Source organism: Protomyctophum parallelum (assembly GCF_964188405.1).
Source record: "Protomyctophum parallelum genome assembly, chromosome: 18".
Classification (NCBI taxonomy): Eukaryota; Metazoa; Chordata; class Actinopteri; order Myctophiformes; family Myctophidae; genus Protomyctophum; species Protomyctophum parallelum.
Window position 1 is genome coordinate 30,176,541 of NC_139716.1, and position 13,999 is coordinate 30,190,539.

Consider the following 13,999-nt stretch of genomic DNA (forward strand, 5'->3'; position numbering starts at 1 on the left):
TGATGTACAGTACACTACAGTATATGTCCCTTTAGTTTATAGTGGGAGAGTTAACGGAAGCAGCTGGACTGGTCTGTATAGCAAACTTGTCTATAGGCTTTATGGTTTTTCTCTCAGTGGAGTTCAAAACCACTGTATGGTTGTCGCTTCCAATTTTGATCACATCTACATGCACACACGCACGTATACGGTAATTTCCTTCACGAACCGGACACGGTCATTATACAGTACAGCAGATGTCATATTTTCATGCGGCAGGGGGTCCCCCCCCCCCTTTTGCGACGCCACGGGCTCCAAGCGTGAGTTTTTTTTTTCTTCCTGAAAACATAACAGTATAAGCTCGCTATAGAAGCGGGTGCAGAATTCCCTGTTGTGACTCAACAGGGAGGGAGTCAGTGTAGGCTTCATGGTCAATAGCACTTATATGAGCCACTGGAGGTGGCTCTCTATATTACTACTACTATTTACTACTATACTACTAATATATACTACTACTACTAACCTACTTACTATTACTATACTACTCTCCATTCAGTGTCGGCGTCGACGTGCTCACCCGACACAGTGAGCGCAAGTGAGACGAGAGATGGCATGCTAGTCAGAAATTGGCAACAATGACGATGGCAGTCATTTTTTCAAATGACTGCCATTGTTATTGTGCTTTAAAAAAAATCACAACCGTGTGAACCGAGTGGTGCAACTCCCCCCCCCCCCCCCCCCCCTCTCTCTCTCTCTCTCTCATTAGCAGGCAACTGTGCAGTCTCCCTCTCTCTGTTTCATGCATGGCACAACAGCGCCCCTACTGGTACTCATACTGGTGCTCATACATAGGTGAACACATACATATAGGTGAACACATACATAGGTGAACACATACATAGGTGAACACATACATATAGGTGAACACATACATAGGTGAACACATACATAGGTGAACACATACATAGGTGAACACATACATAGGTGAACACATACATATAGGTGAACACATACATAGGTGAACACATACATAGGTGAACACATACATATAGGTGAACACATACATATAGGTGAACACATACATATAGGTGAACACATACATATAGGTGAACACATACATAGGTGAACACATACATATAGGTGAACACATACATAGGTGAACACATACATATAGGTGAACACATACATAGGTGAACACATACATATAGGTGAACACATACATAGGTGAACACATACATATAGGTGAACACATACATAGGTGAACACATACATATAGGTGAACACATACATAGGTGAACACATACATATAGGTGAACACATACATAGGTGAACACATAGGCGGACACAGACCTTGCTGTTCCTTGGAGTGGTTGCACCACTCAAAAATGAATGACGTAAACTTTCTTCCAATGCTGACCATGAAGCATTTTAGCTGTATTTTATGTGTGAAAGCTATAACAGTGGTTTACAACCGGTGGGTTTCAGGGACCACCAGTGGTCCTTCAGGAGGTTCCAGGTGGGCCCCAACTAAATGATGGAGAGTTGCAAATGGTATAACCAAATGGACCCTTATTAGATCTTTAACTCTAAAGTCTAAAATGAAACCGAATGGAACCCCTTTTTGGTTTAATGTTACGCTCACGAGTGAAATGATTGTTAAACATCCGCATTACTTAATTTACAAGAAGTCTGCACACTTAGAGAATGTAGAAGAATATTGTTCCTTTGATCAACGTTTAAACGCCCTTTTTTTCTTTCCTAATGGTACCACTACCAACATCAATATACACCATGGAATATGGCGGACAAAAATGAAATGGGGAAAAAATGAAAAAGGTTTGGAAACCACTGCTATAGAAATAAAGTTTATTATGACATCACATCCAATCTTTCCAGCTCTCATTCATTCTGTTTCATACTGCCCTGGTGGTCTTGTGCACTAGTGGATTGTTTCATGGCTAAACCAGGAGATGTACACATTCTCGTTGTTACTGGCACAGACTATTATGTATACGCAGACTGTTTTGGTCTGAGATGTAAAGTTTGGCCTATATGCGTGCCTTTCTTTGTGTCTGGGCCAGTTCCTGTAGTGAAGGTATAGTTGTGTTTGTGTGCCTATACAGTACGTTGGAATTGTTTCCAATGCCGGCGATCACTTGTGCGTGAGAGGCTGGTGGTTGAGAATGGAAAGTTTCCTCGCATTGTCAACATTGTTTTGTCATTTAAAATATCTACCGATTTAAAACCCAGATTGTGTGTGTGTGTGTGTGTGTGTGTGTGTGTGTGTGTGTGTGTGTGTGTGTGTGTGTGTGTGTGTGTGTGTGTGTGTGTGTGTGTGTGTGTGTGTGTGTGTGTGTGTGTGTGTGTGTGTGTGTGTGTGTGTGTGTGTGTGTGTGTGTCGAGAGAGAGCATCTGTCCAGATTTAGCATCTCATACACACTACTACTGATGCCGGACATCCTCTCGTCTGCATTGTTTCGTCTTAAACTGAACAGACAGACGTACAAAGCACACTCACACACACACACACACACACACACACACACACACATGCAGTCGTATACTCTGCACTATTTGTCACTCTTAGGTTGGAAACCCCTGTCTCTCTCTTTTTGTCTGTCACTGCAGGGACAGTGTGAGGAGGCAGATGTTTCCACATCTCCCTCAGGGACTCTCTTTTATTGTTTTCATAGGCCTCGGGCCTCGGCTAATCGATCCCAGGCCTTGCACCCTAGAGAGACATGGAGATTCTTGTGTGATATTAACCCTCATGTCTCATGAGCATGCAGGTCGTGAGGTATGAGCTTCGGACGCCGTGGCCCGGTCGAACTCTTTAAGTATTACGCCGTATAGAGGGCAGAGGTATGGTTAGCTATTGAAAAATAGCAGATCTACAAGCTCATAGCTCATAGCTCCGAGTGGCGCGCTACGAGCTTGTAGGTCTGCTATTTTTGAAAAATCAAAGAACGACTGACATAGAAACCTAGCTTTTTCAGAAAACTGTCAGGATGTAGAAGACATTTCTAAGGCCTTAGAGGTCGGAGGCTATGTGGAAGTCAAAAGACACGGGGATAGGGGAGGGAGGGTGGAGGAGGAGAAACGGTGTGTTTGCAAAGGAGACATGCCTCGTTTGCACACGTCCGGCGCTTTGACTTGAGACTGACTGACTGACGGCATTCACGTTCACCGTTCCCCCGTCTCTGGTCACATGGCAGAACCACCCACTGCATTAATGTTCACTCCCCGTCTAGTGGAGGAGCTTAGGGAGAGATATAAGGGTAATTTTGCGCTATAATTCGTCTAAAAGCGACCAAAATGTATAGCCCAGGGCATGCTCTAATGATTTAGCTATAGGGCGATTAATCCATAGCCACTTGTGCCCAAATGTGATGACCTCGTCACATTTGTGACGACGGCGATGGCCGTTTGAACCCCCAAGGAGTGTTTTTCGTGCAAAACCAATGCTTGGAATGGATTCGGAATCACGAAAACCCCTTAAGTTTGACACGTCATGACATGCTATATTTAAAGCATAATGAAATGTAGAAAATGTTGCTTTATATATATACTGTAGGTTGTTAATGGTCGGTCATATAGATTTGGGCCGATGTGCGACCCCACAAAGGTCGCCGGCTCGGGTGCCCTATAGCTAAATCGTTAGAGCTAATGGGCTACATCTGTGCAAAATGTGGCGTCTCCATCGTCTCTCGTCACAGAGAAGAACCACCGTTCTGACCTGAGATCAGATTCATACGAGGTTTCCACTGGACAACACACTGGTCTGATTAACCCATTCTGACCTGAGATCAGATTCTAAAAATGTCAGTCGTTCTTCGATTTTTCAAAAAATAGCAGACCTACAAGCTCGTAGCGCGCCACTCGGTGGCGCGCTACGAGCTTGTAGATCTGCTATTTTTCAATAGCTAAAGCATAACATAATGCTAACACCAAAAGGGATTCACTCCCAAAAGGGTCGCTGACATTTCGTTTTTAATTGTATCATTTCAATCTTTAAATTTCACAAATTAGTTATGTATAGTAGCGAAAATAGACCATCTACAAGCTCACAACGGCGGCTCAACTGTGCTGTAAATGTTACGGTAACAATTTGTAAAAACATAAATCCCGCAAACATTGTAGAGGGGGAAAAAAGGAGGGACAACGTATAGACCCCTGGGTCAACAAAGTGCAGGGTTTAAATAAGAGGTTAACTTTATAAATACTATTACGTAACATAATTGGTTAATGTTCCATTCTTATTGAAATCCTTCTCTTAGTTTGAACACATTTCCAACGAACTGCTCACATACTGTAGCGGTTGTCTGTCCTCGCTTGTGCAGATCATTAGTGCATACCGTACGGTAGCTCATAGCTCTCTTTTGAACAGCTTCTGTCGTCGTCATGGGTTTTAAACGGCTGCAGGAAAACAGCAGGTTGTTCTTTTTTTACTTTATGGTCATCTGGACGACCGGCGGTCCACTTCCCCTCTAAATGAAGGGTATGGTGGTACAGTGAACACACACACACACACACACACACACACACACACACACACACACACACACACACACACACACACAGTACACACCGGAGCCGCAGGGCAGCACACGGGTACATACATACCGCTGAGCATATGCTGGCTCGATGCTTATAACCCCTTTTGGCCGGGAACCCCTTTTGGGTGTTTTAAACATTATGTTACTATTGAAAAATAGCAGATCTACAAGCTCGTAGCGCTCTGCTATTTTTGAAAAATCGTGACAATGTGGGCACAAATCTTTGAATATATATTCACCGAGTGAAAGTTTTTAACTCAAATCTTTGTTTCTGGGGGGTCACTACTGGAACAACATATTTTCAGACAGGGGGTCGGCGGCCAAATACATATATATTTTTGGGGGGTTCTTGACATGAAACTGTTTGCCAGCCACTGACACATATAGAAACATGGTTTTTTTTCAGATAACAGCATTTAGAAGACATTTTTGTATAGAATCTTTCCCAGGTCAAAATTGATTAATTCAAACCATGGGGATGAGATCCAAGTGCACTCCCCCGTGCACTGTCGGGCGGGGGGTCTGTCGCTTGGCACGACGGAGCCTGAGGAGGGTCTACACAGGGCAGCACATGCATGTGTTTGTGTGTCCCCCCTTCCAAGTCATTACCTCTGCAGACTGATGGCCGCTTCTCCTTTCATCGTGCAGCCCCCTGCTCCACACGCACGCCCCCAAAACTCTTCTCCCTTCTGGCTCCGAAACTATATGGAATGCACTTCCCATCCATTGCAATCAGAACTGCAGCCTCTTGCACTCCCAATCCTCGACTGTGGTATAGAGCAGGTCGTCCAATGATCCGTGGGTCGGCGGTTCGAATCCCGGCTCCTCCTCCTCCTGTCTACATGTCGAAGTGTCCTTTTGGGCAAGACACTGAACCCCAAATTGCTCCCGATGTGCTGGTCGGTATACCTTGCATGGCTTCCGCCGCAATCGGTGTATGCATGGGTGAATGTAATGCACAATCTATGTGTAAAGCGCCTTGGATAAAGGCGCTATATAAATGCACCATTTACCATTTTCCGCCGTAGTCTGAAAACCCACCTCTTCAGACTCCATCGTGGCCCGTAGCACTTGCCCTATAGCCTCGACGACCTTACAGGGTGTATGCAAAGGCTCAACTTATATAACTTAGATAGCATTTTATGTGACATAGCACTCTATAGTGTACTGTATACGCATATCGTTTCATTATATTCCACTTAGAGCTGGGACTCGATTAAAAAAAAAATCTAATTAATCAGAGGCTTTGCGATTAATTAATCTAGATTAATCGCATTTTAATCGCATATCAATATTCAACCCGAGAACAGCGAGAAACCTTTTTTTTTAATGTTTTTTTGTATCCCAGTGAATCAATGAATAGTGACTACAGGATGCCACTCATTTTCAACATTTTACTGTCATTGTCTCCACCAGCCGAAGGCATGGGGAGAGTATGTTTTGCACTCCGTCCGTCCGTCCGTGTGTCCGTGTGTCCGTGTGTCCGTGTGTCCGTCCGTGACCAGCTAATCTCAGCCACCGTTAACCCGGTCGATGCCAAATTTTGCACACACACTCCCTGGATGCCAACCATGAACCTCTGCCCCAAACTTTCCACAACGGCCTGTTATAGCGCCACCAGGAGGCCGCTTTGTGCAAAACAAGTCTTTTCACAGTACACCTACAGAGTTTGTCCAAACATCACGCAAATTAGTACACAGTCTCTCTAGAGCCATTCAACGAAACGGGTCTTTCAGATTTCTCAGACTCCATCCTGATTGGTTAAGATTGGCTTCCAAAGTTCACAGGAGTGCTCAGTTTCAAACAAAATGCTGCAAATCATGAACACATCGCGTGATTTCCCTGAAATTGTGCACGCACATTCCCACTAGGCCGAGGACGAAATGCCACATGAACAATTTCAACTCAGCCTCAAGGTGGTGCTATAACTGGCCCAAAAGTGTTTTTACCTCTAACTGCACGGATCTGTGGATAACCTGGTGGAGACCTGTGCCCAGAAGGGCACTTTTTCTAGTTAATATACCTGTTGTGGAAATAATAATAAAAGTCACCCCATTCTGTGTTGCCTAGAACTGGAGGTCTGAAAAAAAATTGTAACAGTAACAAGTACATCTCAGTGACATCACAAAGCTGTACTTACTTCATATTGTTACTGTTTTTTGTCAGACCTCCAGTTCTAGGCAACACAAAATGGGGTGACTTTTTATTATTTCCAGTTTTCAGTACTATAGAAAAGCGCCCAGTGAGAAACGTTCCGCGGTGAAAAAAAAGGTGCGATTAATTTATCTGTAGTTAATCACGATAAATGTTTCTGTAGTTAATTAATCTAAATTAATCGCAATTAGTCCCGGCCCACTGTTAGGTTCATAGCTTATGTATGATTCTTGATGACTATTTTGTATACTTATTACTATTTATGTACAGTATGTATTACCAGTTTTGTTCTTGCTTACTGTAAATCGCTCTGGATTAAGAGCGTCTGCTAAATGCCTAAATTGTCTGTCTGTCTGTCTGTCTGTCTGTCTGTCTGTCTGTCTGTCTGTCTGTCTGTCTGTCTGTCTGTCTGTCTGTCCGTCGTTCCCTCCCTCTCGCTGAGTATAGCTTGACAGCCGTGGTTATCAAAGTGGAGTCTGGGGACCCCAAGGGCCCTCCCAGGGTCCCTCCAGGGGGTCCCCAGACCCCAACCATGCAGCAAAATAAGTTAATATAGCATTAAAAAAAATCTGGTTAAACCACTACCACTATTTAACCAGATTGTTTTTAAACACATTACAAAGGAGTGAGTAAACATATTTCCGCATGTTGCTATGCTATCCCATATCTTCAGACAAAACAAAATACCATTTCACATCTGGTATATTATGATCCCAGCAAAGTCTGTGCTACAGCTGGCCATGGTATACCGGGCCGCTGTTGGAGGGTGTCAATGTGTATTATGACAACAGGACATTGATAGTCAACATTAAAGTGACATAATTCACAAAGAAAACAATACTACACTAACACTACAGGCATTTTGGCTCATCAGACAGCCATGATCAAGTTCTGTTTGGGAAAATGTAAGTCTTTTGGAGGGGTTCTGCAGAGAAAGAATAACTAAATAAAGTGTCAATATAAATTGTTTCCTATAATTGCAACTGAATAAGCTCTTTTGGTTTGTAGCTTGTGTTTGTAGCTTGTTTTTAGCTTGTAGCAGTTGTGAGCAGTTGTGAGCTGCTACGTATTTTTATTGGGGGTCGCTCCCTGTCACAACATAATGCTCTGATGGGGGGTCTGCGGACAAATATACAGTAATTTGGTGGGGTCCGTGAGTTGAAAAGGTTTGAGAACCACTGCCGTACAGTCGGCACACATTGTCCTGAAACTTGTACTTGTGTGTGCGTGTGTGTGTGTGTGTGTGTGTGTGAGTGTGTGTGTGTGTGTGTGTGTCGGTCACATGCACGCATCTACTGTACGTGCGTGCGTATATAGGTGAGCACCATATTTGAGCTATAGCCAGCGCCAGCAACGCGCCAGCAGCGCGGCCTGCGAAAAAAGGTTCCATATTTTTTCCCGATACAGTGTTTCCACTGTTAACGGAGCGAGTGAATTATTATTCACATTAAAAATAACTAGGCTTTCCTGTAAACTTTAAACTAAGCCATAAAATAAGAGTCCCGGGGGGGGGAGGGGGGGGGGGAGGAGAGACACTCAGACTCTCGTTGGCCTCTTCTGACAAGACAAGTCACATGTTCAGTCTGTTCATCACATGAAATGCATGCATTAAAACCAGATACACGCATCAGTCTTTACCACTGCTGCACATCGCCGTGTGCGTGTGCATGTGCATGTGCGTGTGCGTGTGCGTGTGTGTGTTTGATGTGGGTTTTGGTTTAGCGGTTGTATTTCAGTGCCAGTCTGCTTTACGGTCGGTTAATGCTGCTTGGCTGACCCCTCTGCTTGTGTGTGTGTGTGTGTGTGTGTGTGTGTGTGTGTATGTGTGTGTGTGTGTGTGTGTTTTGGGGGGCGGCGAGGTAGTGTGTCTTGCAGCTGAGACAGACAGAGAGAGTGATGGAGAGACAGAGACAGAGAGAGAGAGATAGAAATGTAAGATGAGAAATATTAGATGGAGAGGGAGAGAGAGAGAGAGAGCTGGCAGTGGAAATTCACACCTCTGGTCGGGTTGAGGGAATGACTGTGGCTTCTCTGTTACACAGTGTTGATTTCGTCGACTAACCCATTCTGACCTGAGATCAGATTCTAAAAATGTCTTCTACATCCTGACAGTTTTCATTCTGACCTGAGATCAGATTCTAAAAATGTCTTCTATGTCTGTCGCTCTTCGATTTTTCAAAAATAGCAGACCTACAAGCTCGTAGCGCGCCACTCGGTGGCGCGCTATGAGCTTGTAGATCTGCTATATTTTTACATGACATGATGCTAACACCAAAATGGGTTAATACTATGAAGAAAGAAAAAATGCGTTTCTGTACACCACTGCCAGTGTGGACACTCTCGGGGTTAGATTAACCTGCAGTGGTTCTCAAAGTGGGGGTCTGGGGACCCCTAGGGGTCCTTGAGGGAGTTCCAAATGGACCCTTTTATGGGTCTGTAACTCAGGGAGTGTATACAAATGGATTTGGTTCCATTTGTACACTCTCAGAGTTAAATGAACATTGTTTTTGAGTGGTGCAACCACTCCAAGGAACAGCAATGTCCGTGTGTCTGTGTTCACCTATATGTGTGTCTGTGTTCACCTATGTTGCCTGCTAATGAGAGAGAGAGAGAGAGAGAGAGAGAGAGAGAAGGGGGGGGGGGGGGTGAGAGAGAGGGGAGTTGCACCACTCGGTTCACACGGGTGTGATTTTTTCAATATAAAATGGCGTCCTAGAGATAGAAATGCACATTGAATGGGGGTCCGTAGCCCTAATGCATGTCACGCTGGGGGGGGGGTCCTTGAAATTAAACTTATGGGGGGTCCTTGGCATATATTTTGTAATGGGGGTCCGCACAGGTGTCGATTTGGGGGTCCTTGACAAAGTGTGAGAACCACTGAGATTAACAGTCTGGACTTTATACCGTGTGGTTTACTTTAACATGTCTCACGCTTAATAATGTCTCACTTCCTTTTATTGACCCTCCCTCACAACAAATCATGCGTTCAGCGAAAGATGAAAGTTGACTTCCAGTGGAGCATAGAGGGGTGTGTGTGTGTGTGTGTGTGTGTGTGTGTGTGTGTGTGTGTGTGTGTGTGTGTGTGTGTGTGTGTGTGTGTGTGTGTGTGTGTGTGTGTGTGTGTGTGTGTGTGTGTGTGTGTGTGTGTGTGTGTGTGTGTGTGTGTGTGTGTGTGTGTGTGTGTGTGTGGGGGGGGGGGGGGGTGATTAGTGGTGCAACGTGGCACAGAAATGACCTCTCGTATTGCGACATGCACGTATGAGTTGCCTTCCAGTTCCTCCCTCTCCTCTTCCTCTTTGTGTTTGGGAGGCTGATTTATAGAAGAAGAATGCAGGAATGTTGGAGAAATAAACCTCCATCTGAACCCCATCGCTCCACCTTTAAAAAACACATCTGACTCAGGTGGTTCCACCAGGAACTGGAATGACTGATTAATAACTATACTTTAGAGTTTCTACATTAGCTATTTTCAGTGTGCTTACACCAGCACAAAACTATGAGGCTCATTTTGTGAGTGTGTGTGTTCGTGTGTACAGTACGTGCATTTGTGCGTGTCTAGTGCGTGTGTGTGCTGGTGTGCGTGCGTGCGTTTACCAAAATGGTTTAATGTATAGTATAGGCCATAATGGGCGCCGCCATGAATTGTTTTAGATCTTCTTGAACCTTTTGACGTCTTGCTGAGTTACGCTGAACTAAATTAAAATCTTTATTTTGTAGTCTATTATATAAACGCCTGGATACAATCTGTTCCATGTGTTCACAATGAGATCGTTTGGTTATTGTACCGGTATATAAACTCTTCAGGATCCCTAAAGTATTTGAAACATTTGAAACCAAAAATAGTTGACTTTTAATTTCTTTTGGTGTTTTAACTAAGCATTATGTTATACTTAAGCTATTGAAAAATAGCATATCTACAAGCTCATAGCTTGTATAGGTCTGCTATTTTTGAAAAATCGTGAAAATGCGGCACAAATCTTTGAATATTATATTCTTTCAGAAGACTTATTTATTACATTTTTTCGGGCTGCCAAGCCGTATTGCAGGACAATGTTCCCCAGGCGGGACAGTATAAAAGATTTGAATCGTCAGAGTCAAGCATTGAGTTTGAGAACTTCTTGTCTTGTGTCTCCCCAACAAAACAGCCTGCCCGCCGGGCACCTACAAACCAGAGGGCACCCCGGGAGGGCTGGGCACCTGCCTGCCGTGCCCCGACGCCCAGTACACCTCCCAGCCGGGCAGCACCGCCCTCAGCGACTGCGTCTGCAAGCCGGGCTTCAGCGCCGTCGGCTGGACCTGCCAGGGTGAGCACAAGCAGAGTGTTTGTTTTGGGCAGCACATTTTTATTTTAGTTTTAGTCATAAAGTCTTTTTGGTGTTTCCGCCTTATAGCTTTTCTTTTGTTTTTGTACTAGTTATGTATTTTTTTCCCTTAGATGTTTGGCTTTAAAACCCATTTTGACCTGAGATCAGATTAAAAAAATGTCTTCTACATCCTGACAGTTTTCTGAAAAAGCTATGTTTCTAACTTTCTATGTCAGTCGTTCTTCGATTTTTCAAAAATAGCAGACCTACAAGCTCATAGCACGCCACTTGGTGGCGCGCTATGAGCTTGTAGATCTGCTATTTTTCAATAGCTAAAGCATAACGTAATGCTAACACCAAAAGCGAGTGACTCTTATGACTCTTTAGTCATAAAGTCTTGAGAAAAAAATAAAGGGAAGCTCCGCACACTTCAGATCTGTGCACAATCTATTTATTTAGCAAGCTTTCGGTCTACTGACCTTCTTCAGGCATAATCAAAAAGTGACATATAGGACAGAATATATGTTCATCACTTGATTGGATGATTGATCACACCTATGTCAAACATTTCAATTTGAACGATAACTCATGGGAGTTGTAGTTCTCAGTGAAACTACAAGGCACCCAAAGACACCAAGTGTCCATTTAGACAAGAGAAAACATCACGAGGAAAAATCACAATTATTTACAAACGAGGTAAAAGCTTCCCTTTAAGTTTTTTCAGCGGATGAGCAGTGGTTCTTTTTACATTTTAGTCATAAAGTCTTTGAAATAAAACTTCATTTAGTTTTTTGTCATATTTTATAGTCACCCAGAATGCTTTAGTGTCGGCCTAGTTTTAGTCGACTAGACATCATAAGATTTTAGTCAACTAAATCTACAGTTGATTTAGTCAACTAAAGTGTATTTTGGCGGACCATGATACCGTCGTAATGGCTGATTTTATAGCCCGATGCGTTGTGAGCTTGTAGATCTAATAATAATAATAATAATAATAAACTTTATTTGTATAGCACTTTTCATACATAAAATGCAGCTCAAAGTGCTTCACAGGGCAGGACACAAAAATAAAATACAATAAAACACAAGTAGTTAAAATGATAGAACAATAGCAGAGAACAAAACCGAATATAAGAACATAAAATAAATAAAAACACATAAAATAAATAAAACTCAACTAAAAGCAAGGGTGAAGAGGTGAGTCTTGAGTTGAGATTTAAAAATGTCTACAGATGGTGCGTGTCTGAGCTCGAATGGAAGTTTATTCCAGGCTGTTGGGCCATAGAAGCAAAAAGCTGCCTCACCGTACTTTTTTGTGCACATACCTTTAGGCACTTCAAGTAGGCCAGCGTTGGAGGACCTGAGGGGGCGGCTAGGGACATATCTAGGTAGGCAGTCACGGAGGTACGGAGGTGCGAGACCATTGAGAGCTTTATAGACAAGTAACAGAATTTTAAAGTCAATCCTGAAAACAACCGGAAGCCAGTGCAGTGATGCCAAAACTGGAGTAATATGTTCTCTCATCCTAGTTCTAGTTAAAACTCTAGCTGCTGCATTTTGGACAAGTTGTAATCTGTCAGTCGCTTTCTTAGGGAGTCCTGAAAAGAGTGCATTGCAGTAGTCAAGCCGAGAAAAAACAAAGGCGTGGATTAGCGTTTTTGCATCGTCCAAGGACAAATAGGATCTGATCCGTGCAATATTTCTAAGGTGAAAAAAAGCAATCTTGGTAACATGATTAATGTGTGAATTAAAATTCAATTCAGAATCAATAATAACCCCCAGGTTCTTTACTGTACTGTTACCTTCTACAGTCAGGTTGCCAAGTCTGCCAATTATTGATTCTCTTTGCTCGCTAGAACCGATTATGAGAACTTCCGTCTTATCCTCATTCAGTTTGAGAAAGTTCTCACTCATCCAACACTTGATACCAGACAGACAGGTCAACAGCGGGTCCAAAGCACAGGGATCGTCTGGGGCCACAGCAAGATATAGTTGGGTATCATCAGCATAGAAATGAAATTGACTCCGTGATTGGTAATGAGTTCACCCAATGGCAGAATGTACAAGGAGAACAGCAGAGGACCAAGAATCGAGCCTTGTGGACACCAGAACTGATGTCGTGTTTGTCTGAGTCAAACTCGGCTAGATTGACAAAGTAACTTCTGTTTGAAAGGTAGGAGGAGAACCAGGACAGGGCCGTACCAGACAGGCCTATCCAGTGCTCCAGACGCTGTATTAAAATTGAATGATCAATCGTGTCAAATGCAGCCGTTAAATCTAGCAGTAGGAGAACGGATACATGTTTCTTGTCAGCAGACACCCTAAGATCATTCATTACTTTTACAAGGGCAGTTTCTGTGCTATGATTTTTCCTAAAGCCAGATTGGAATTTGTTGTGCACATCATTGCTCTGTAGAAATACGTCCAATTGATGAGAGATGCATTTCTCCAAAACCTTGCCCAGAAAGGGCAGATTCGAAATGGGTCGATAGTTACCCAAAACAGAGGGATCCAGATTATGTTTCTTTAGTAGGGGCCTGACTACGGCCGTCTTCAGAGAGTCTGGGAAGACGCCTGTCTGTAGAGAGCTGTTTACAATTTTTAGGATATCTCCAATCACACTGTCTAAGACCTCTTTGAGAAAGGTGGTGGGAATTGTATCCAATGAACAGGAGGAAGATGTCATCTGTGATATGGTTTTGCGGAGTTCGTCTTCATCAATTGCGCAAAACGATAATAGGCTCCCCCTGGAGAGATCTACCCTGGGACCGTTAGCTGCTGTTTGAAGGTTTGCACTAGCAACAGCACCATTCAAAATATCAGCTCTAATGTTAAAGATTTTGTTATCAAAAAAGCATGCAAACTCATTACACTTAGCTTTAGAGGCCGGGAATGACTGCTTGTAGGACTGGGGGGGTTTAAAAGTCGATCAATGGTAGAGAATAGGACTCTGGCATTTGTCTTGTTCTCGTTAATAATGCCAGAGAAATATGCCTGCCTTGCTAG

At 43.4% G+C, this 13,999-nt stretch overlaps 1 protein-coding gene across 1 annotated transcript in view; it reads left to right on the plus strand.

Annotated features, from left to right (window-relative positions):
* Nucleotides 1-13,999, plus strand: part of svep1 (sushi, von Willebrand factor type A, EGF and pentraxin domain containing 1) — a 182,161-nt gene that overhangs the window by 59,765 nt on the left and 108,397 nt on the right. The window contains exon 4 of the mRNA XM_083789323.1: nucleotides 10,835-10,993. Coding sequence (XP_083645449.1) covers nucleotides 10,835-10,993 — 159 coding nt within the window. The remainder of the gene's footprint in view (nucleotides 1-10,834; nucleotides 10,994-13,999) is intronic.